We start from the raw sequence: 23,544 nt of genomic DNA on the forward strand, positions 1-23,544 counted from the left end.
GGTCTGATGTCTCCGAGTTCTACTTGGAGACCAACTGACCCGCGGTATAAAAGGGACCTCCGGGGAGGACCTAAGGCATCGAATCTCACCGCCAACAGAACCACCACATCCTACGAAGTCGGAGCTTTCAGGAGCCAAGTCGCCGGGGTGATCTAGTCGAACCAACTCGACTACGGTCTTGTCGGTATCGTCGAGTTCTGCTATTCCCTTTGTAATATGTGGTTTCCACTATATAATCCCATATCAACTGAATTAGGGCTATTACCTATCAAGGGGCCTGAACTAGTATAATCCTTGTTTCCTGTTTGTTTGATGTCGTACTACATAGATCCTTGTACCAGCGTACCCCAATACCCTCTATATCCGGTCTACAGGTATCCACCGTCGACACATTACTACTCTACTTCCCTGTGCATCATGGCTTGTTATGTAGCTGCAAAGATTCCTTGCATTCGCAAGAGATTTAAATCTGTTCTTTGGCTTTCTGATGTCCAACTCAGTTTTGCAGCTACCAATGTTGTAATAAAAATTTAAATCCTCAACGGCTGTCTTTACGTATGACATGTTACTGTTTGCCAGAGATGAAGATCATTTGACAGATTTCTATCAAGACATTTTATAGAACTAACACTGATGAAATGCACTCATGCCAACACCAAATGTTCCATTGCTAAATAAGTGAAAAGTTCAGCCGAAAAGTATAGTCAGTAGTCCTACAATAAATACTCCTAAATTTTAAATATACTCCCTCCACTTATTTAATAGTTTACGTAGATGTTGAAAAATTCGATATAACAGGATGTAAAATTTTAGGGTGGACAAAATCTTTACCACTCTGGTGGAAACGATACTACAGTTCTCATCGCAGAAACGGAAAGGACGCTACGGTGTCGAGCGTATCATCGGTCGCAGTTTGGGGCAGCGTCCACAGCCTGGCCTGGTCGACCTGATCCCCCCCCCCCCCCCCCCCCCCCAAACGGCCCAACCCCACCAAAATCATCATCGCTTTCGACGAAACAAGTCGGCTCGTCTCTCCTCGGCGGCGAAGGAAAAAAAAAAAACGCGCGTCGCCGCCGCCGCTCGCCGCGAAGCTTCTCCTCCCCCGGCCGCCGCTCGCCGTCGGCTCGGGCCTGACCGCCCTTAACGCCGCCCGCTGGTCGTCGCGAGGAACCGGGAACCCTAGATCGCTCCGCTCTCTTCCAGTCCCCCCCCCTCAACCTCTCCTCCTCTCTCCTCTCCAATCTGTGCAGGGCCGGAGGTAGGGTAGGGCTCTCGCCTGCTCTCGCGCGCGGCGCGGCGCGGGGGCGAGCGGGCCCGTGGGCACGGTGGGGGACGGCGCACGGCCGGGTCTGGAGGGGGAGCGGCCGACGCGTCCGACCTCGTTCCATTCGATTCCGTCTCGATTCGGGTCGGATTGGAGGTATTACATCTTCTCTCTTAGCCTTCCCCTCCTCCGAATTTGATTGATTGATTCATTTGCTCCTATTTGATGCGTGGTCTGGTACTAACTACAGTTTGTTTCCAATAAAAATTGGGGGATTCAGCTGAAACCCCGTGTTAGGTCTGCCCCTGCCTGGAATCCCTGGATGCTAGCTGCTGCTGCTGCTGTGCTCTTGTTTGTTGATGGTTCATGTAATTCTCCCCTTCCTCCTGTAATGTTTGGAAGGGTTTAGGGTAATAGGAAAGAGGAGTTTGTAAGATAGACTCGGGAAAAGATTGAATTTTACGTTGTAAAGAAGGTTAAAAGCAAGTGAAATAATAAATTTCTGAGCTAGCTAGTAAGAGGCAGCAGAATTCCTGTGGGGCTTATTGTAGACCTGTCTCTATGGCGAAGAGTAACAATGGTAATGGCTACCTCGGTGTGACTGAGCCAATCTCATTGAGTGGTCCAACTGAGAAGGATGTTGTCCGTACGCAGGAGGTTGAGAAGGTAGGAGTTTGGATGGCTAGTCGATAAGTGACTTTGACAATTTCTTGTTTGATCACTATGTTTGTAATGGTATTGTGATTTTGATTCTGATCAGTGTCTTGCTGACGCTGGCCTGTATGAAAGCCAAGAGGAAGCTGTCTCACGAGAAGAGGTTTTAGGCAAACTGGACCAGGTTGAGCATATGTCCTTTGTGTGCTTTTCTGATTGTACTTTGTGTAGGTGATGTGCAATTATTAGTAACCCTTGTCTTTGGCAGATTGTCAAGGCTTGGATTAAGAAGGCAACTCGAGCTAGTGGTTTTGGCGACCAATTTGTGCAAGAAGCAAACGCAAAGATTTTTACTTTTGGCTCATACCGACTAGGGGTACTCTGCACCTCATGCATATTTTATTCAGATTGTAAAAGATCGTGTTCAATTAATATAGCCATTACCTTTTGTGTTATATGGTTTGATGCTGTTTAATAGAAAAGTGTCCTGCATTAAAATATAGGATAACTATCCTTTTGCTTTCTTGTTTTGTCTGACATTGCCATTAGATATCAGTATGATTGGATGCACATACATCTGTTCGTTTTGGTTCACTGATAGGTACACTGTTTTGCTGCATGCATATGAAGGTTCAAATTTAGCAATACCTGAGACATTCTTGCTTGTTGGCAGTTTTTGTTGGTTTGGTACCCATCTATGCCAAGAGTTGTGAACATTGTTCCTTGGTATTTTCCTAGGTTCATGGCCCCGGTGCAGATATTGATACGCTTTGTGTGGGTCCAAGGCATGCAACTCGAACTGTAAGAGGAACTGCTGTGGATTTCGTGGAATTTTGAGTGCATTGCATAGTTTGCTTTATAAAATGCACTTCTTTTGCAGGAATACTTTTTCCAGGCTCTTTATGATATGCTAGTTGATATGCCAGAGGTCACAGAGTTACATCCAGTGCCAGATGCTCATGTTCCTGTTTTGAAATTCAAACTTAATGGGGTTTCTATTGATCTTTTATATGCTAATCTTACACATGTTGTTATTCCTGAGGTAAGTTCTGTTTTATATCTTTCTTAGTGTAACAGGCAGTAGTCTGGGGTTTCTTGCATGCTACATAACTAGATTGACTGTATGGAAGTGCTCACTTCTTATATTTATTCATTTTATATCTTATGATGTAATACAATATTACACTTATGAATGTTTTTTATGGCACTTCCTTTTAACATTGGTTGCTCCATCATTTTCTTATAAGCATCCCTAATAATGCTATATCATTTCATTGCAGGACCTGGATCTTTCGCATGACTCTATATTGCACAATGTTGACGAACAAACTGTCCGAAGTCTTAATGGATGCCGAGTTACTGATAAAATTCTACGATTGGTTCCAAATATTCTGGTTTGCACCTCCTGCATTGTCTATTTTTCAGATGATATGCTAAATGCTCTTTGGTGGATACGGTATGATGGCCGTTTATTCGCTTCAGTAAGTAACTTTGCATGACCCATTCTTTCCAAATGCAGACTTTCCGGACAACCTTGAGATTCATGAGATTTTGGGCAAAACGCCGTGGAGTCTACTCAAATGTATGACCTGGACTTTTGTCTGTTCATGCAATATTACATTCCATGTGTATCTGATCAACAGTTGTTCGCATATTTATTATTTGTGGGCTCGTGGCCTATGCATAGACATAATGTGTGCGTATGTGCGTGTGCGTGTGGATTTTTTTTGTTTTACATGTTTTCTTAACGAAAGTTAATGTCTCTTTCCAGGTTATAGGGTTTCTTGGTGGTATAAACTGGGCACTTCTTGTTGCTCGTATATGTCAACTGTACCCAAATGCATCACCAAGCATGTTGATATCTCGTTTTTTCAAAGTCTACAGCAAGTGGAAGTGGCCTAATCCTGTTATGCTTTGCCATATTGAAGAGGGTTCTCTTGGTCTTCTTGTGTGGGACCCAAGGAGAAATTTTAGAGACAGGGGTCATCATATGCCTATAATTACACCTGCTTATCCTAGTATGAATTCTAGCTATAATGTATCTATCAGTACTAGGCATGTGATGGTCCAAGAATTCACACGAGCTTCTGATATCTGTCAGGTACATCTCATTGCAGAGTTGTTTTTATTTTAGTAGTAAACATGAATTGCTGCTAACTGGTAGAGGAGCCTTACTGCTGGTCAATCATTTTGATCTGTTGGATAACCCAAGGTGCAAAATAGCATAAATTTTTTTTCTGATGCATCAGTCCTAAATTCATAATTCTGAAAGGCAAACTGACAAGTCTAAGATACAGTGCCCGCTACTTTATATAATGAGAGCATTTGACCATGTTTCTAAAAGAAAAAAACACGAAGCATCTGAAATACTTATGGTCAAGAAAACATGGTTTTCAAAATGCATCTTTGACAACTAATTTCTCCTACGAATATTTGTAAAACCTGACAAATTTGTGATACTTGGAAGCTATTTGAGAAAAATCTAGACACGATTTTCATGAATCAAATCTAAATATTTAAAAACATATTGATGTTCAAAGTTTTAAAAGTTTGAGTCAGATGTCTGAAACAACATGTTTTCTTGGCCAGAGAGAGTACTTGTCGGAGGATTCATACATTTTCTAAATGTTGTGATATATTTGCAGCAAACAGTACTTTTTTAAATGATCATCGCTGCAAATAAATTTCATGTTTGCATTTAATGTCTGTTTGATTACTTATTGTAGGCAATAGACGAAAGGAAAGCAGACTGGGATGCTTTGTTTGAGCCATATCCATTTTTTGAATCGTATAGAAATTATCTAAAGATTGAGATCACAGCAAGAAATGAAGATGACCTCAGGAATTGGAAAGGTTGGGTAGAATCCCGGCTTCGTACGCTTGTATTAAAGGTGATGTACTGAAACATTTCTTTCTTTTAAGAAAGTAAGCTGTATTGTAATGTACCTTTATTTGCTTTTATTCAGATTGAACGATTTACACGTGAGATGCTCCTCTCACATCCTAATCCTAGAGATTTCATCGACAGCTCCAGGCCATTGCATTGTTTTTACTTTATGGGTCTCTGGAAAAAACAAATCAGCCAAGCTCAAGAAGCTGAGCAGTATGACATTAGAGCAATTGTGAATGAATTTAAAAGCAATATCCATGCATATCAACACTGGAGAGAAGGAATGGAAATTGAAGTTTCCCATGTAAAAAGAAAAGATATCCCATCATTTGTTTTTCCTGGTGGAATCCGTCCTTCTCGCCCATCAAGAACAGTTGGCAAGGAAGCTCGGGCTGTTTCAAGAAGTAATATTTCAGCTAATGTTCAAGAAAGAAATGTTCCAAGCATGGCCCAGCCTATGCCATATAAGAGTAGTGAAGTAAACAAAATTCCGTCAGATCCTCATGGTGGCTATCAGTCGCAAGAAAGAAATAATGCAGTGGTCTCTAGTTTGCCCTGTGAAGAAACTGGCCATATGTTCAATGGGTATGCAAATCTCCATACAGAATCTGTTGAGCTGGAACACTTGAGAAGCTACAAGGGAAGTACATCTGTTCCTGAGAACCATGTTGTGCATGATTTAGTCAAGCCACCAGAGAGCATGCCACCTAACTCAATCCATGTTTATCCAAGTCCAACAAATGGATTGGGCCATCTTTTAGATAGTTCTTGTAAAAAACCAGCAGACATCATTGTAAATAAAACCACAAATTTCTCTTCAGCTGTCCTAGCAGTACCTGATGAACTTGATGAGCTGGATTCTCATCAAGTGAAGGTAAATCAGAAAGATTTAACTGCAGTAGATCAAGGATTATCTTTGGAGCATAAAGTTGGAAGTAATGGGGGCAAAGCAGGAACCACAGGTTCACCTGATAACAATCATCTGAAGCGTAAAGCTGAGGAAGAGCTTGAGGTCTGTTCCCTCACATCTGAATTACTTCTTTAGGCTGCAATTATATATTATGTTTTACGCATTTTACTATAGTGGCTTATGATTTAACTTTATATTTTATTCTGACCTGCATTTTAATACATTTTTTTTTGTAGAAATACGCCATATATACTTGGGTAAATGATGAATGCTTTTTTACTTTTTTAATAAGATGTTACCTGTGATTCCTAATGCTGCTCTATTAGAATTGATTGCTCTATATCAATTGTTTGCAAACTTCCTATTCCAGGAAAGCATTTTTTTTTCTTATTTACTTTACTTCATGGCGCATCATGGTTGTTTGTACTGTCTTTATGCTTTTACTGTGTCCGGTTTCTTACTTGCCGTTTGACATGGACTCCAATGCACATATTTGCCCAATACTACATAAAAGCTATTAAAAACATAATGAAATAAACCATTTCTTATTACAAATTAGTATTAAAAAAATATAATGATATGAAATCATTCTTCATTACAAATAAAAGTGCCATACTCACATGACAAACCTTAAGATTTGCCATTATTTTGGTGAAAGTTTTAATGTTTGGTTGCTTGTATTCACATATCTATGAGAATAGGAGGGATGAAGTAATATGGTGCTTTTCTTTTCTTAGAATGTTAATGTGTTCTGTTTTTCTAATAGAACAGAACTGTTGTTTAAGTGCCTTTTTTGCATGTTAAGACTGCTTTAGTTTTAGTTAGGCTGTACATGTAATCTATTCGAAACTTTTAACTTTGTAGCTTAGTCATGTTTTTCTTAATGGTACATTACAATGCATTTGTATTTATTTGAATTTTCATTCCACAACTTTATTTATATATATATATATATATATATATATATATATATATATATATATATATATATATATATATATATATATATATATATATATATATATATATATATATCTGTCCAGTCTTACTTAAATGAAGAGAGATTAGCTCAGTACTTAGTAGCACAAAGAGCTATAAATAGAAAAATACTATCCATATGAGGATGACAGATGGTTCCCAGGGCCACATGTCGCTGTCACATTGGATGATATCTTCCCATTTATACCTCTTTGCGAAGGCAGTGAGCAAAACTGTACTTGAAGGAATTATACTAAAATTGTTAAGAATATATCTTCAAAAAAATGTATGGCTGTATCCATAGTAAGTAACAATTTTCATGAGCAGACAATTTAAAGATGGGTGTAAAAATTTATTGATTTGCACACTGTATTCCTCTCTTCTGTTGTCTTGTAAGAAAGCAGTGTTGATCAATTACATAACAGATTATTTGTCAAGCTATGTATACAAGTAGAAGAAAGGCCTATCATGTGTCTTCTATGGCATGTTGTTTCGATCTTTATACTGGAAAACATCTATTGTATTTCTGGAAATGCTTTTTGGCTGGTAGGCGTCAATGATGGCTCCTGTTTTACATTCTTATTACACTGAATAAGTTCTCTTGGTTTTTTTTTCCCATGTTGATTAACTGCGACAGCTATAATGAAGGCTTTTCTGTTTTACATTCTTACACTGTAAAATTCTCTCTTTTTTTCATGTCGATTAACTGCTACTGTTATATTACACATTTAAATGTTAATGCTGGTTTTGTTCATTTGTTTGAAAATAGCCACTTGAGCTTGCTGCCCCACTAGTTCGCCCTCCTGCACCAACGTCCATGACCCAGAGGAGGCCCTTGAGGTACTTCTTACTGCACAGTTTAATAGTCCATATATTCCTCATTTAAATGCAGTGCAATTTCTAATGAATCTGTACATTTGATGGTTCTGATTCTTTTTGTCAATTCCTACCTGTAATATATTGTTCTGAGAACAAATTGTTTTTTCAAGACTGAGATTGTCAACTGTGGTGCAACCCAAACCTGCTGAAGGAACTTCATGAATCGAGTTGCTTGGAGACATGGAGATTATTCTCTTCAAGGGAGGGAGGCCGCCTCAAGCTATCCGGTCCTGTAGAGCTGTGTAACGGTAGCAGGAAAAAGGCACTGAAATGTCTAATAGAGCAACATGTAAACTAAATATTGATGTAAAATCCAAAATTCCAAGTTCTAATAAAATTATCGTGTTTTGCCCCTGGGTTTTGTGTTTTTGAGTTGTATCTTGCTCTTTTTATTCGCTGAGATGGAAGTATGGAACTATGGAATGCGTGTGAACAAGAACTAGTTTTTTTTATATTGAAATGATTTTGTTCAAAGTTGTTCAACTATCATTTCAAACGGCGATAGGAGCTCTATCGCATGACAGGGGGCTTTTATAGAGAATTCTAATGGGAGCAATATGGGCCATAAAGACACTAGAAACCCAATGGCCACGGTCATTGGTGCCCTCTTTTCTATCATAATTTTATTTTCGTTGTCTATCTTAGAAGGATTTATTACATATTTTGTAATACATCTGTAGAAGGTCTGACTTTGTTGTATTAAGAAAAAGCAATTTGGATATATAGTTATTCTATACTCATATAGAAAGTTATCGAGTAGAAAGTTTTTGCTTAGAAAGTTCAATACTCGTGCGAATTTTTTGCATAGAACGGTCAATAGTCATTTGTAAAATTTCTATGTAGAAAGTTCATTGTTGTTATACAAAATTTACATGTAGATACGTTCACTAGGGCTAGAAAATGCATAGGCACGCCGGTGGGCTTGGAATATGTTTTCGTGCACATGGGTTATCATTTGTACTAGCCAAAATCCGGAACCGTACACGTGGCGGCGTGGGTTTGGATAAATGTGCATTAGGGAGAAGAAGAAGCATGCAAACAGACCGATTAGGGCACAAAGGCACCACGAACGCCCACATATCAGTGCCACCCATTTGAAATGGTTATAGATCCTCAAGTAACCATTTCATCCGGTTATATCCGGCCCAGTCTTCGAAGATGCTTATGAAGGCAGGGTTTACGTGCGTGCGTATGTTTATAAGGGTAAGTGCGCGTGTGTTGTGAGTGTCTGCGTTGTACTTTGTATTTGTCAGAAAAAAAAATAGGTGGACCGTGCGAGTTAAATAACCATTTGAAATGCGGCGGCAGTATTACTTTGTTGAAATAATATCAGCGCATGGAAGTTCACTTTTCTTTTATAAATAAACAAATGGAAGGCCCGTTCAAATTAGTGTTGAACCATTTAGTTTGTTACCAAATATTGGTGTCTAGAAAATTTTGGCAACAATATATTAATCTTTCCTACCAAAATTTAATAATATTATTAACTTACTAAAATGCTAACAACAATCTAAACAAACATACCCCAAATATTAATAAAAGAAAACCCATTTACTAAGTACCGTTTGCCGCAAAGCCTAAACGAGAAAGATGGGCGTCCAAACTCCAAAGCCTAAACGCATGGAGTAAGTATACTTCTCTCCCTCATATTTTGGTCCTGTCGCAAAATCGGGTATAACATATTTCTCATTTTTAAAAGCCAGTGCAAATAGACATCTTTAGTGGTTAGCGAAGCGGTTTGTACTGGCATGACACATTGATCACTGTCAACTCGCTGAGTCAGCAGATGGAACCCACGTGCCAACGAGTTCTCCTCATCTTTTTCCTCACCCCTTTCTCTCTCTTTCTCTTCTCTTCCCTCTCCCTCCCGCTGCATTTGCTACCAGATCTTCCTCACCGCTAGCCACGCGCGGCATCCACTCCGTCGTAATCGACACACACTTCCACCACAGCCACCTACCATTGCCACCTTTCCGTTTCCGCCTTGCCATCACCATGGTCGTCATTGCGGCCTCCACGGCTAGCCGCTTGTTCGCCGAGATCCGCCTGCAGTTGCTCGATCTACGCATGTACCCAAGCTCCGCCCGCCGCAACCGTCACCTCCTCGACGTTGTTTGCAGCCTATTTAACACCATACAAGAGGAGGCTGGTGTCGGTGCTTGTCGTCGGCGTGAGTCGTAACGCGATGGCTTGAGAGGAGACAAAGATCACTTACATATAGGATCCACTGTATATTTTATTTATTCTTGCTAATTGGTATGCCACATACGACAAAACCCCTCTCAAAACTGTTGCGAGAGTCGAAATAAAATTAAATTTTGTTAGTCAAGGGAGACACTATTTTGAGGTTAGGGGACATCACATACGACCCATTGCAAAACATGAGGGAGACAGTATAGACTTATTCCTAAACGCATCCATTGCGCGAGGCCCGGCCCAACGCCCAGCCCTTACCCCACACATGGCCCGGCCCGGTGTAGTCCACGAGCGCCGCCCATATAACGACGCGATCCAACAAGAGGCTTGTGTGGTCGTAGGCTAGGGTTTCTCACGTCTCTCGCTGCCGCCGCCGCCGCCGCCGCCGCCGCGAGAAGCCGTAGGAGGAGGAGAGAGAGGGAGGGATGGCGGAGAAGAAGCAGCGCCCCGGCGGCGCGAGGAAGGACGAGGTGGTCACCCGCGAGTACACCATCAACCTCCACAAGCGCCTCCACGGATGGTAACGGCCCCTCTCCCTCGCCCTAATGTATGCTGCTCCCGTATGGATGAATTGATGAATGAATGAATCGTAGCCGATTTGTGCGTGGGGATCATGTAGGTTTTGATTTACCATGTCTTAGTTCCGCATTTCGTTCTGCCGATCCGGTGGAACCTAGAATTGCAGTAGTACTTGTAGTAGTTTGTCTGCGTTGTGGGATTCTTGGTGAGATTGTTTCGTTCTTCTGATCACATGGAACCTAGGATTGCAGAAGTACTTGTTGCAGTAGTTTATCTGCGTCGTGGAATTCTTGGTGAGATTGTTAGCTAACCGGGTATAGTCAGGTGCCTGTCGTTGAAAACCGTGGCTGCGCACAGTTACATGCCCGGGAGATGGATTCCGCTCATCGTTACACGCGTTGCTTCTTGACGTGCTAACATGTGTTCCATTTGGGTGGTACATTTGATCTGGCTTGATGTCATTTGTGTTGGTTCATGCCTTCCAGGTTTTTGCCTTGTTACCTTCAAGTGTTTAGAGCCATGTTTTTAGGTTGTGATTCATGTGCTACGTAGGAAGGTACACTCCTGGCAGGCAGATGAGGCAAGGTTGCAACTCGTTGACTGTTCACCACTGTGTTTGAACTACGCATTTACGACTTGCATATATCACTAGTAATAGTGGCATGTTCACAGATACTGGCTTTGAAAGTAGGTGGTTGTAACGTGCACATTATTTCACTTACGGCATGTTCACTATGTGAGTATGTGACCATTTATGCAGCACAAACAATCATTTTTATCCTTATTTTAATGAACTTCCCTAATAGTGATGATGGTGCAATGATTTGATTGCTCCATATGTTCTTTTTTTCTTTGGAATTGAGAATATGCTGGCATATGCTAATCTTTGCGTTTCAAAGCTCAATATTCAAAATAGTTCTGAAGTGATTATCATACATACAAGTACCGATTCATGCTTCTATCACCTGCCGCCGTTGCTGCAATCATCAGCGTGGTGGTATTCTTGCCGACAATGTTGTCAAACCGGGTATAGTCAGGTGCCTGTCGTTGAACATCGTGGCTGTGCACAGTTACATGCCTGGGAGATGGATTCCTCTCATTGTTACACGTGTTGCTTCTTGATGTGCTAACTTGTGTTCCATTTGGGTGGTACATTTTATCCGACTTGATGCCCTCATGTGGGTTCATGCCTTCCAACTTTTCACGGCGTGCCTTCAGATTTTTAGAACTATGTTTTTTTAGGTTGTGCTTTGTGCCGTGTGATGTCATATTCATGCACCATGTATGAAGGTACATTCCTGGCATGTCGATGCTTTTCATTCTTGAGCATATTGCTGTCTCATTGTGATGACACAAGGTTGCAACTGCCTGTTCACCACTGTGTTTGAACTAGGTGTTTATAACTTGCACACTATATCACAAATTGAATGTTCATCACTGGAATTGGACTTGTGCAGTTATAGCCTGCACATTATGTCACAATAATAGTGCCATGTTCACTAGGGGTTTGAACTTAGGTGGTTATAACATGCACATTATATCACTTATAACATTCATCATGTCACTTATGCCATGCACATTATGATCACTTGCTCAGCAGAAACAACCATTTTCATCCTTATTTTAATGAACTTTCCTTCTGAGTGATGATGATGCAATGATTTGATTGCTCCAAATGGTTTTTTTTCTTCAGAACAGGAGAATATGCTGCCATATGTTAATATCCCCCTTTCAAAGCTGGTTCAAATAGATCTGAAGTGATATCATACATACAAGTACCAGTTTCGTTAATGTCTGTAATGTACATTGTTGTGGCCTACTGGTTGATTTTACACTGTAATTCAGCATCATGTAGGCCTATACATATTCTTGTTTTGAAGTGTGTAAATTATTGTTATTAGGACACCTACATAGTTAAATAAGTAGACAGCTAACTACATAGTACTAAGATATTTGTTTAATGCAACAATCAGTAACTTACTTGTCCATACCCAATCCACAGCACCTTCAAGAAGAAGGCTCCTAATGCCATCAAGGAGATCAGGAAGTTTGCACAGAAGGCCATGGGCACCATTGACGTCAGGGTTGATGTGAAGCTCAACAAGCACATCTGGAGCAGCGGTATCCGGAGCGTTCCAAGGCGTGTCCGTGTCAGAATTGCCCGCAGGAGGAACGACGAGGAGGATGCGAAGGAGGAGCTCTACTCTCTGGTCACTGTTGCTGAGGTTCCCCAAGAGGGGTTGAAGGGCCTGGGTACCAAGCTTGTCGAGGACGATGAGTAAATATGCCTAGGTTTTGATCTTACCTGCATCAAAGCAATTTTGTGTTCACGAGTTGTTTGAACTAGAATGATCTTGATTAGTAAACTAGCAGAGGTTTTTGGTACTGAACTATGAGTTATTCAGTGCAGTTGTTTCTGGTTGCCATATTGTTGAGGTCAGGTGCTTAGTTTGATCAGTGATGTTGCTGCTCTTTAGTCAGGTATGATTTCATTGCGGCAACCAAAACCTCCGCAAAAACATCAGAACTCGAACGAATGTGGCTGTGTCTGATTTCATTGTCCATGACCACTATCTCTATAGTTGTCGCAATCATCAGGAGGCCTACTACTAGAATTTTAAGTGTTCAAGTAAATTCAACTCATAACGAACATTATTAGTTCTTGCAATTTATAATGTTGAATTGTGTTGATAAAAGAGTACAGATCTATAAGATCAATGGTCGCTATTGCAAGTAATCAAGCTTCTCTTTGTTCAATTAGATTTCACAGTTCAGTCGACAACACTTCGATTAATCGGTAATATGCTAAGGAGTGCTGTCAATAGTTGAAAGAAATTCCATATTGACGTAGTATACGTATTATAAAAGACATTGAAAACAACTGAGCAAGGTTTTATTATTGGGTTAATTAGATCCATACCATTAGGCCATTCACAATGCAGTGTTTCATTACACTGTTTCCCAGACGCCACATCAGCTGAAACGAAGATGAAACAAGTTGAAACGTACAATGAAACAGACCTTCTCAATGCTGTGTTTCACTCTAGCGTTTCCAATGCAAATTCAAGGCATTTAATTCCAGCCACATAGTGGGATCGTATGTAAGGCCAGTCACAATGGGTGTTTCATTTGAGTGTCATGCGCATTTAATACAGTGACAAGTCAGCAAAAGAGCAATATTTGCATGAAATGGGTAGGAGAGAGAGTAAACTCGTTTCACCATGGTGACACGAGATAGCGCCGTTTCCCAGGTCACTGAAACGGGGTGAAACAGCATTGAGAGTTCATCGTTTCACCTCCGGGATCCCGTGCGAGCGCTGCTCTTCGCCATCTTCGCGCGCATCGCCGGATTCTTCCCGCGCGAGTCCCCCATCTTCCCGCGCAGCACCTCCATGTTCCCGCCCCCAAAGCACTGGCTCGAAGCTTTTTTCCCCAATCTCACCTGCAACCCTAGCGCCAGACTCAGTCCCCATCGCCCCGTCCGTCCCATACCCTAGCGCAAGAACCACGAGCGGAGATTGCGGAGCTGGATCCACAAGTAGGTGGTGAATCCTGTCCATCTGCCGCCGTCCGCCGTCCAGCAGCCATGGATCCACAAGGAGGTGGTGGATCCCGTCTGAGCGCCGCCGGCAGAGGAGGGAATAAGCGTGGGGGCAAGCAGCTGGGCCTGAAGAGGTCGTCGGCGCCTGCTCCATCACCGGCAACAGCTCAGCCACCGCTGCCTGCAAGTTCCCCTCCTGAAGCTCCATCGCCGGCAACAGTTCAGCCGCCTACTCCATCGTCAAGTCCTGCTGTTGCTGCCCCCAGTTCATCCCCTGCTGTACCGATGTCAACCATGCCCCCATGGCCACCGCAAGGAGCAGGATGGGGCTCTGTACCCCCCAATTTTGCTTTTCTGCAAGGAAACCAACAAGGCCCAAGTTCATGGTATTTTCTCCTTGTCACAGATTATTCATTGTACACTATGATACATGATATGACTCTCTTCTTCATGCATTAGTAATTAGTTCCTGTTTATGCTCAATGAAATTTGTTAGAATCAGTATGTCAGTACATTGGTAATTTGATATATGCCTGAGTAATGAATAGAAAAAATGTAGTATTCAGTATGGATTGCAGTAATACTTTGTTAGTGAAAATTCAGTATTCAGTATGCAGTATGGATTGCGGCTTGTATAACAGAAATTGAAAGCAAAAGATTCAGTTTGCAATCTGGACAGTGTACTGTACAACATGTAATTCACATACGTAAAGCTTGTTAAATATCTCCTTGTCAGTACATTGGTAACAAATGCTTTGAGTGTAAATGCCAAGGGTATCATCCTAACATTGGTATATATTTTTAGCCTTCTGTATGGAATGCAGACATGGTCTTCTTTGCAACCACAGCAACAGCTTGCCCTACACTCTGTGCTGTCGTCATAGCTAACCAAATAACCTGTTAGTACTGATATATATGGTCTTCTTTGCAACCACAGCAACAGCTTGCCCTACATGGTCTTCTGTATGCTTGACTAAACTTGTTACTTGACATATATGCTTGACTGAACTTGTTGCTTGACTGAATTATTCCTTACACATACTGTAGTACTTGCTTGACTGAACTATGTCAGGATCTTATTAAAAAAAATCTATGTCAGCACTGCTACTATGTCAGGATCATCAGTATGATGCTTAAGTAACCTGTTAGTATGTCAGTACTTACTATGTCAGGATCATCTTCTGGAACTTACTATGTTTGATTTTCTTATGCTGCCATCGGTTTCAATTGGATTTGCTTCTTATGTTTTCAGGTTGTATCCTACAGAAGGCTTCGTAAATTTTCTCCAACAGAACTGTCTGCCGCAGCCACAAGAAGGTGAAAATTTTCACCTTGTTGGTCAGACTACCAACACAATGTCTACTCCACCACCAACACCCCAAGCTGCAGCTAACAATACAGTCCAAATTGATATTCATGAAGATGCAATCAATGATGCAAGTGCTAAAAAGAGAAGTTTGAGATATTGGACTCATGATGAGGAAGAGAGATTGGCTAGTGCTTGGTTGAATGCTTCTAAAGATCCCATTCATGGGAATGAAAAGAAAGGTGATACGTTTTGGAAAGAGGTTACTGATGAGTTCAACAGAAAAGGGAATGGGAAGCGTACAAGGGAAATAAATCAATTGAAGGTTCATTGGTCACGCCTCAAATCATCGATTGGAGAATTCAATGATTACTGGACTAAGGTAACTCAAATGAATACAAGCGGATATGACGATGACATGCTGGAGAAGGAGGCACAACAGATGTATGCAAATACATTTGGAAAGCCTTTTGCACTTGTGCATTGGTGGAAGATACTGAGAAAAGAGCCCAAGTGGTGTGCAATGATTGAGAAGGACAAAAACAAGGCTGAAGTGGTTGATATTCCAGATGAACAAAAGCGTCCCATTGGTAGAGAAGCAGCACAAGCCGAGCGCAATGGAAAACGCAAGAAGGACAGTATGTCAGAAGGAATTGTCATCCTAGGGGACAATATTGAAAAAATTATCAAAGTGACGCAAGATCGGAAGCTGGAGCGTGAGAAGGTCACTGAAGCACAGATTCACATTTCAAACGTAAATTTGAAGGCAGCAGAACAGCAAAAAGAAGCAAAGATGTTTGAGGTATACAATTCCCTGCTCACTCAAGATACAAGTAACATGTCTGAAGAACAGAAGGCTCGCCGAGACAAGGCATTACAAAAGCTGGAGGAAAAGTTATTTGCTGACTAAGGTTAGATATCTAATCTAATCTGAGCTGCACTATTATTTATAATAATTAAAGAATGCTGCAATATTTAGTTATATTGTCTGTATATCTGTGCTGCACTATGCAGTCAGCTGCATATCACGAATTTGTCAAATCTGAGCTGCATATCTGTGAATGGTGCAATATTTAGTTATATTAATTACCCAGTGTGAATGATGTATTGCTGTCAGTTTCACATATAGTATGAATGCTGCACTATGCAGTCAGTTTCACATGCAGTGTGAATGCTGCACTAGGCAGTCAGTTTCACATGCAGTGGGCGCCTATTTATGCAGAGTTTAGCCATCTCTCTACTCCTCTCAGAAACTCATTCCCTCTTTTCTCATACGAAGACCTCCTCCCTTTTATCTTTACTGTTTCTCTCTTCTTCAAAGATGTCTGAGCAAAATACTGATGGAAGTCAAGTTCCAGTGAACTTGTTGGATGAGTTCCTGGCTGAGGATGAGATCATAGATGATCTTCTCACTGAAGCCACGGTGGTAGTACAGTCCACTATAGAAGGTCTTCAAAACGAGGCTTCTGACCATCGACATCATCCGAGGAAGCACATCAAGAGGCCACGAGAGGAAGCACATCAGCAACTAGTGAATGATTACTTTTCAGAAAATCCTCTTTACCCTTCCAAAATTTTTCGTCGAAGATTTCGTATGTCTAGGCCACTTTTTCTTCGCATCGTTGAGGCATTAGGCCAGTGGTCAGTGTATTTCACACAAAGGGTGGATGCTGTTAATCGGAAAGGACTCAGTCCACTGCAAAAGTGTACTGCAGCTATTCGCCAGTTGGCTACTGGTAGTGGCGCAGATGAACTAGATGAATATCTGAAGATAGGAGAGACTACAGCAATGGAGGCAATGAAGAATTTTGTCAAAGGTCTTCAAGATGTGTTTGGTGAGAGGTATCTTAGGCGCCCCACCATGGAAGATACCGAACGGCTTCTCCAACTTGGTGAGAAACGTGGTTTTCCTGGAATGTTCGGCAGCATTGACTGCATGCACTGGCATTGGGAAAGATGCCCAGTAGCATGGAAGGGTCAGTTCACTCGTGGAGATCAGAAAGTGCCAACCCTGATTCTTGAGGCTGTGGCATCGCATGATCTTTGGATTTGGCATGCATTTTTTGGAGCAGCGGGTTCCAACAATGATATCAATGTATTGAACCAATCTACTGTATTTATCAAGGAGCTCAAAGGACAAGCTCCTAGAGTCCAGTACATGGTAAATGGGAATCAATACAATACTGGGTATTTTCTTGCTGATGGAATCTACCCTGAATGGGCAGTGTTTGTTAAGTCAATACGACTCCCAAACACTGAAAAGGAGAAATTGTATGCAGATATGCAAGAAGGGGCAAGAAAAGATATCGAGAGAGCCTTTGGTGTATTGCAGCGAAGATTTTGCATCTTAAAACGACCAGCTCGTCTATATGATCGAGGTGTACTGCGAGATGTTGTTCTAGCTTGCATCATACTTCACAATATGATAGTTGAAGATGAGAAGGAAACCAGAATTATTGAAGAAGATTTAGATCTAAATGTGCCTCCTAGTTCATCAACCGTTCAGGAACCTGAGTTCTCTCCTGAACAGAACACACCATTTGATAGAGTTTTAGAAAAAGATATTTCTATCCGAGATCGAGCGGCTCATAACCGACTTAAGAAAGATTTGGTGGAACACATTTGGAATAAGTTTGGTGGTGCTGCACATAGAACTGGAAATTGAGAATCAGTAAATGTAATTATTTTATTTTTCTTGTAATTTATATATCTATGGTCCACTTGTAAATTTCTGAATGCTCATCGCCATATTTTTTAATCTCTGCAGGTTCCAATCTATTTACAGGTTCCCTAAAAAAAAATCTATTTGCAGGTTCCAGTCTGTTGTCTTCACAATGTAAGTTCTGAGAATCAAATCACTATGTTTTTCTCTTTTTTGGTAGCTACAGGGTGTTAGAACATGTGTTATTTTCTTTACTATGCAATTGTGATCCTCCAATATTTATCTACTGCATGTGTAAACCTGTTTGTCATGTCTGAACTACTTTCATTTGTACAGGGTGAAAGAATCAATGAAATCTATGGGTGCATCGTCAATTTGCCTCCAGTTACCTGCTTGTCATCGTCATTTGTAGCTTAGTTCTGTCATATTTCACCTCGAGTTAACATCTATTCAGTTATCTAAACTTTGCTATGTAGTGAACTTGGTTGAATGGTCATTTAAATTTATCAAGTGAACAATCGTACCTATCTGTGCTGAATGCATGTATTTTGTTTTGTGTTCAAGTGGCTACACACGTTTGTGTTACATACGATCCCACTATGTGGCTGGAATTAAATGCCTTGAATTTGCATTGGAAACGCTAGAGTGAAACACAGCATTGAGAAGGTCTGTTTCATTGTACGTTTCAACTTGTTTCATCTTCGTTTCAGCTGATGTGGCGTCTGGGAAACAGTGTAATGAAACACTGCATTGTGAATGGCCTAACACAAACGTGTGTAGCCACTTGAACACAAAACAAAATACATGCATTCAGCACAGATAGGTACGATTGTTCACTTGATAAATTTAAATGACCATTCAACCAAGTTCACTACATAGCAAAGTTTAGATAACTGAATAGATGTTAACTCGAGGTGAAATATGACAGAACTAAGCTACAAATGACGATGACAAGCAGGTAACTGGAGGCAAATTGACGATGCACCCATAGATTTCATTGATTCTTTCACCCTGTACAAATGAAAGTAGTTCAGACATGACAAACAGGTTTACACATGCAGTAGATAAATATTGGAGGATCACAATTGCATAGTAAAGAAAATAACACATGTTCTAACACCCTGTAGCTACCAAAAAAGAGAAAAACATAGTGATTTGATTCTCAGAACTTACATTGTGAAGACAACAGACTGGAACCTGCAAATAGATTTTTTTTTAGGGAACCTGTAAATAGATTGGAACCTGCAGAGATTAAAAAATATGGCGATGAGCATTCAGAAATTTACAAGTGGACCATAGATATATAAATTACAAGAAAAATAAAATAATTACATTTACTGATTCTCAATTTCCAGTTCTATGTGCAGCACCACCAAACTTATTCCAAATGTGTTCCACCAAATCTTTCTTAAGTCGGTTATGAGCCGCTCGATCTCGGATAGAAATATCTTTTTCTAAAACTCTATCAAATGGTGTGTTCTGTTCAGGAGAGAACTCAGGTTCCTGAACGGTTGATGAACTAGGAGGCACATTTAGATCTAAATCTTCTTCAATAATTCTGGTTTCCTTCTCATCTTCAACTATCATATTGTGAAGTATGATGCAAGCTAGAACAACATCTCGCAGTACACCTCGATCATATAGACGAGCTGGTCGTTTTAAGATGCAAAATCTTCGCTGCAATACACCAAAGGCTCTCTCGATATCTTTTCTTGCCCCTTCTTGCATATCTGCATACAATTTCTCCTTTTCAGTGTTTGGGAGTCGTATTGACTTAACAAACACTGCCCATTCAGGGTAGATTCCATCAGCAAGAAAATACCCAGTATTGTATTGATTCCCATTTACCATGTACTGGACTCTAGGAGCTTGTCCTTTGAGCTCCTTGATAAATACAGTAGATTGGTTCAATACATTGATATCATTGTTGGAACCCGCTGCTCCAAAAAATGCATGCCAAATCCAAAGATCATGCGATGCCACAGCCTCAAGAATCAGGGTTGGCACTTTCTGATCTCCACGAGTGAACTGACCCTTCCATGCTACTGGGCATCTTTCCCAATGCCAGTGCATGCAGTCAATGCTGCCGAACATTCCAGGAAAACCACGTTTCTCACCAAGTTGGAGAAGCCGTTCGGTATCTTCCATGGTGGGGCGCCTAAGATACCTCTCACCAAACACATCTTGAAGACCTTTGACAAAATTCTTCATTGCCTCCATTGCTGTAGTCTCTCCTATCTTCAGATATTCATCTAGTTCATCTGCGCCACTACCAGTAGCCAACTGGCGAATAGCTGCAGTACACTTTTGCAGTGGACTGAGTCCTTTCCGATTAACAGCATCCACCCTTTGTGTGAAATACACTGACCACTGGCCTAATGCCTCAACGATGCGAAGAAAAAGTGGCCTAGACATACGAAATCTTCGACGAAAAATTTTGGAAGGGTAAAGAGGATTTTCTGAAAAGTAATCATTCACTAGTTGCTGATGTGCTTCCTCTCGTGGCCTCTTGATGTGCTTCCTCGGATGATGTCGATGGTCAGAAGCCTCGTTTTGAAGACCTTCTATAGTGGACTGTACTACCACCGTGGCTTCAGTGAGAAGATCATCTATGATCTCATCCTCAGCCAGGAACTCATCCAACAAGTTCACTGGAACTTGACTTCCATCAGTATTTTGCTCAGACATCTTTGAAGAAGAGAGAAACAGTAAAGATAAAAGGGAGGAGGTCTTCGTATGAGAAAAGAGGGAATGAGTTTCTGAGAGGAGTAGAGAGATGGCTAAACTCTGCATAAATAGGCGCCCACTGCATGTGAAACTGACTGCCTAGTGCAGCATTCACACTGCATGTGAAACTGACTGCATAGTGCAGCATTCATACTATATGTGAAACTGACAGCAATACATCATTCACACTGGGTAATTAATATAACTAAATATTGCACCATTCACAGATATGCAGCTCAGATTTGACAAATTCGTGATATGCAGCTGACTGCATAGTGCAGCACAGATATACAGACAATATAACTAAATATTGCAGCATTCTTTAATTATTATAAATAATAGTGCAGCTCAGATTAGATTAGATATCTAACCTTAGTCAGCAAATAACTTTTCCTCCAGCTTTTGTAATGCCTTGTCTCGGCGAGCCTTCTGTTCTTCAGACATGTTACTTGTATCTTGAGTGAGCAGGGAATTGTATACCTCAAACATCTTTGCTTCTTTTTGCTGTTCTGCTGCCTTCAAATTTACGTTTGAAATGTGAATCTGTGCTTCAGTGACCTTCTCACGCTCCAGCTTCCGATCTTGCGTCACTTTGATAATTTTTTCAATATTGTCCCCTAGGATGACAATTCCTTCTGACATACTGTCCTTCTTGCGTTTTCCATTGCGCTCGGCTTGTGCTGCTTCTCTACCAATGGGACGCTTTTGTTCATCTGGAATATCAACCACTTCAGCCTTGTTTTTGTCCTTCTCAATCATTGCACACCACTTGGGCTCTTTTCTCAGTATCTTCCACCAATGCACAAGTGCAAAAGGCTTTCCAAATGTATTTGCATACATCTGTTGTGCCTCCTTCTCCAGCATGTCATCGTCATATCCGCTTGTATTCATTTGAGTTACCTTAGTCCAGTAATCATTGAATTCTCCAATCGATGATTTGAGGCGTGACCAATGAACCTTCAATTGATTTATTTCCCTTGTACGCTTCCCATTCCCTTTTCTGTTGAACTCATCAGTAACCTCTTTCCAAAACGTATCACCTTTCTTTTCATTCCCATGAATGGGATCTTTAGAAGCATTCAACCAAGCACTAGCCAATCTCTCTTCCTCATCATGAGTCCAATATCTCAAACTTCTCTTTTTAGCACTTGCATCATTGATTGCATCTTCATGAATATCAATTTGGACTGTATTGTTAGCTGCAGCTTGGGGTGTTGGTGGTGGAGTAGACATTGTGTTGGTAGTCTGACCAACAAGGTGAAAATTTTCACCTTCTTGTGGCTGCGGCAGACAGTTCTGTTGGAGAAAATTTACGAAGCCTTCTGTAGGATACAACCTGAAAACATAAGAAGCAAATCCAATTGAAACCGATGGCAGCATAAGAAAATCAAACATAGTAAGTTCCAGAAGATGATCCTGACATAGTAAGTACTGACATACTAACAGGTTACTTAAGCATCATACTGATGATCCTGACATAGTAGCAGTGCTGACATAGATTTTTTTTAATAAGATCCTGACATAGTTCAGTCAAGCAAGTACTACAGTATGTGTAAGGAATAATTCAGTCAAGCAACAAGTTCAGTCAAGCATATATGTCAAGTAACAAGTTTAGTCAAGCATACAGAAGACCATGTAGGGCAAGCTGTTGCTGTGGTTGCAAAGAAGACCATATATATCAGTACTAACAGGTTATTTGGTTAGCTATGACGACAGCACAGAGTGTAGGGCAAGCTGTTGCTGTGGTTGCAAAGAAGACCATGTCTGCATTCCATACAGAAGGCTAAAAATATATACCAATGTTAGGATGATACCCTTGGCATTTACACTCAAAGCATTTGTTACCAATGTACTGACAAGGAGATATTTAACAAGCTTTACGTATGTGAATTACATGTTGTACAGTACACTGTCCAGATTGCAAACTGAATCTTTTGCTTTCAATTTCTGTTATACAAGCCGCAATCCATACTGCATACTGAATACTGAATTTTCACTAACAAAGTATTACTGCAATCCATACTGAATACTACATTTTTTCTATTCATTACTCAGGCATATATCAAATTACCAATGTACTGACATACTGATTCTAACAAATTTCATTGAGCATAAACAGGAACTAATTACTAATGCATGAAGAAGAGAGTCATATCATGTATCATAGTGTACAATGAATAATCTGTGACAAGGAGAAAATACCATGAACTTGGGCCTTGTTGGTTTCCTTGCAGAAAAGCAAAATTGGGGGGTACAGAGCCCCATCCTGCTCCTTGCGGTGGCCATGGGGGCATGGTTGACATCGGTACAGCAGGGGATGAACTGGGGGCAGCAACAGCAGGACTTGACGATGGAGTAGGCGGCTGAACTGTTGCCGGCGATGGAGCTTCAGGAGGGGAACTTGCAGGCAGCGGTGGCTGAGCTGTTGCCGGTGATGGAGCAGGCGCCGACGACCTCTTCAGGCCCAGCTGCTTGCCCCCACGCTTATTCCCTCCTCTGCCGGCGGCGCTCAGACGGGATCCACCACCTCCTTGTGGATCCATGGCTGCTGGACGGCGGACGGCGGCAGATGGACAGGATTCACCACCTACTTGTGGATCCAGCTCCGCAATCTCCGCTCGTGGTTCTTGCGCTAGGGTATGGGACGGACGGGGCGATGGGGACTGAGTCTGGCGCTAGGGTTGCAGGTGAGATTGGGGAAAAAAGCTTCGAGCCAGTGCTTTGGGGGCGGGAACATGGAGGTGCTGCGCGGGAAGATGGGGGACTCGCGCGGGAAGAATCCGGCGATGCGCGCGAAGATGGCGAAGAGCAGCGCTCGCACGGGATCCCGGAGGTGAAACGATGAACTCTCAATGCTGTTTCACCCCGTTTCAGTGACCTGGGAAACGGCGCTATCTCGTGTCACCATGGTGAAACGAGTTTACTCTCTCTCCTACCCATTTCATGCAAATATTGCTCTTTTGCTGACTTGTCACTGTATTAAATGCGCATGACACTCAAATGAAACACCCATTGTGA

General features: G+C 41.4%; 4 protein-coding genes across 7 annotated transcripts; 3 read left to right on the forward strand and 1 right to left on the reverse strand.

The window, feature by feature from the left end:
* The first annotated feature begins 978 nt into the window (after positions 1-978).
* LOC4340886 (nuclear poly(A) polymerase 1) lies at positions 979-7,929 on the forward strand. Its single transcript, XM_015788282.3, has 13 exons — positions 979-1,420; positions 1,545-1,930; positions 2,025-2,102; positions 2,187-2,294; positions 2,657-2,719; positions 2,799-2,960; positions 3,199-3,312; positions 3,438-3,500; positions 3,690-4,019; positions 4,645-4,809; positions 4,885-5,820; positions 7,466-7,536; positions 7,686-7,929. Exons 2-13 carry the CDS (start codon positions 1,826-1,828, stop codon positions 7,735-7,737), a joined length of 2,247 nt encoding a protein of 748 aa, XP_015643768.1. The 5' UTR covers positions 979-1,420; positions 1,545-1,825; the 3' UTR covers positions 7,738-7,929.
* A 2,223-nt stretch (positions 7,930-10,152) lies between these two features.
* On the forward strand, positions 10,153-12,716 carry LOC4340887 (large ribosomal subunit protein eL31). The gene is made up of 2 exons (XM_015785486.3): positions 10,153-10,291; positions 12,293-12,716. Exons 1-2 carry the CDS (start codon positions 10,197-10,199, stop codon positions 12,570-12,572), a joined length of 375 nt encoding a protein of 124 aa, XP_015640972.1. The 5' UTR covers positions 10,153-10,196; the 3' UTR covers positions 12,573-12,716.
* Positions 12,717-13,557: 841 nt separating this feature from the next.
* On the forward strand, positions 13,558-18,356 carry LOC107281449 (glutathione S-transferase T3-like). 3 transcript variants are annotated; one of them, XR_003242847.2, is made up of 4 exons: positions 13,558-14,217; positions 15,084-16,048; positions 17,905-17,973; positions 18,136-18,356. XR_003242847.2 is itself a non-coding variant. In XM_015788481.3 (2 exons), the coding sequence occupies exons 1-2, from the start codon at positions 13,877-13,879 to the stop codon at positions 16,045-16,047; spliced, it is 1,305 nt and encodes a 434-aa protein (XP_015643967.1). In that variant the 5' UTR covers positions 13,558-13,876; the 3' UTR covers positions 16,048-16,223. The 3 variants fall into 3 exon arrangements, 1 of the variants encoding a protein (XP_015643967.1); XR_010741792.1 differs by lacking the exons at positions 13,558-14,217; positions 15,084-16,048 and adding an exon at positions 16,213-17,814; XM_015788481.3 differs by lacking the exons at positions 17,905-17,973; positions 18,136-18,356 and having other exon boundaries at positions 15,084-16,223.
* Positions 18,357-18,589: 233 nt separating this feature from the next.
* On the reverse strand, positions 18,590-23,388 carry LOC9267628 (glutathione S-transferase T3). Of its 2 annotated transcripts, XM_015788484.3 has the most exons (4): positions 22,729-23,388; positions 20,898-21,862; positions 18,973-19,041; positions 18,590-18,810 (listed from the first exon to the last, which is right to left on the reverse strand). In XM_015788484.3, the coding sequence occupies exons 1-2, from the start codon at positions 23,067-23,069 to the stop codon at positions 20,899-20,901; spliced, it is 1,305 nt and encodes a 434-aa protein (XP_015643970.1). In that variant the 5' UTR covers positions 23,070-23,388; the 3' UTR covers positions 18,590-18,810; positions 18,973-19,041; position 20,898. The 2 variants fall into 2 exon arrangements, with proteins under 2 accessions (XP_015643970.1, XP_066167597.1); XM_066311500.1 differs by lacking the exons at positions 20,898-21,862; positions 22,729-23,388 and adding an exon at positions 19,132-20,730.
* Positions 23,389-23,544: the final 156 nt, after the last annotated feature.

Source organism: Oryza sativa, chromosome 6, assembly GCF_034140825.1.
Source record: "Oryza sativa Japonica Group chromosome 6, ASM3414082v1".
NCBI classification, from domain to species: domain Eukaryota; kingdom Viridiplantae; phylum Streptophyta; class Magnoliopsida; order Poales; family Poaceae; genus Oryza; species Oryza sativa.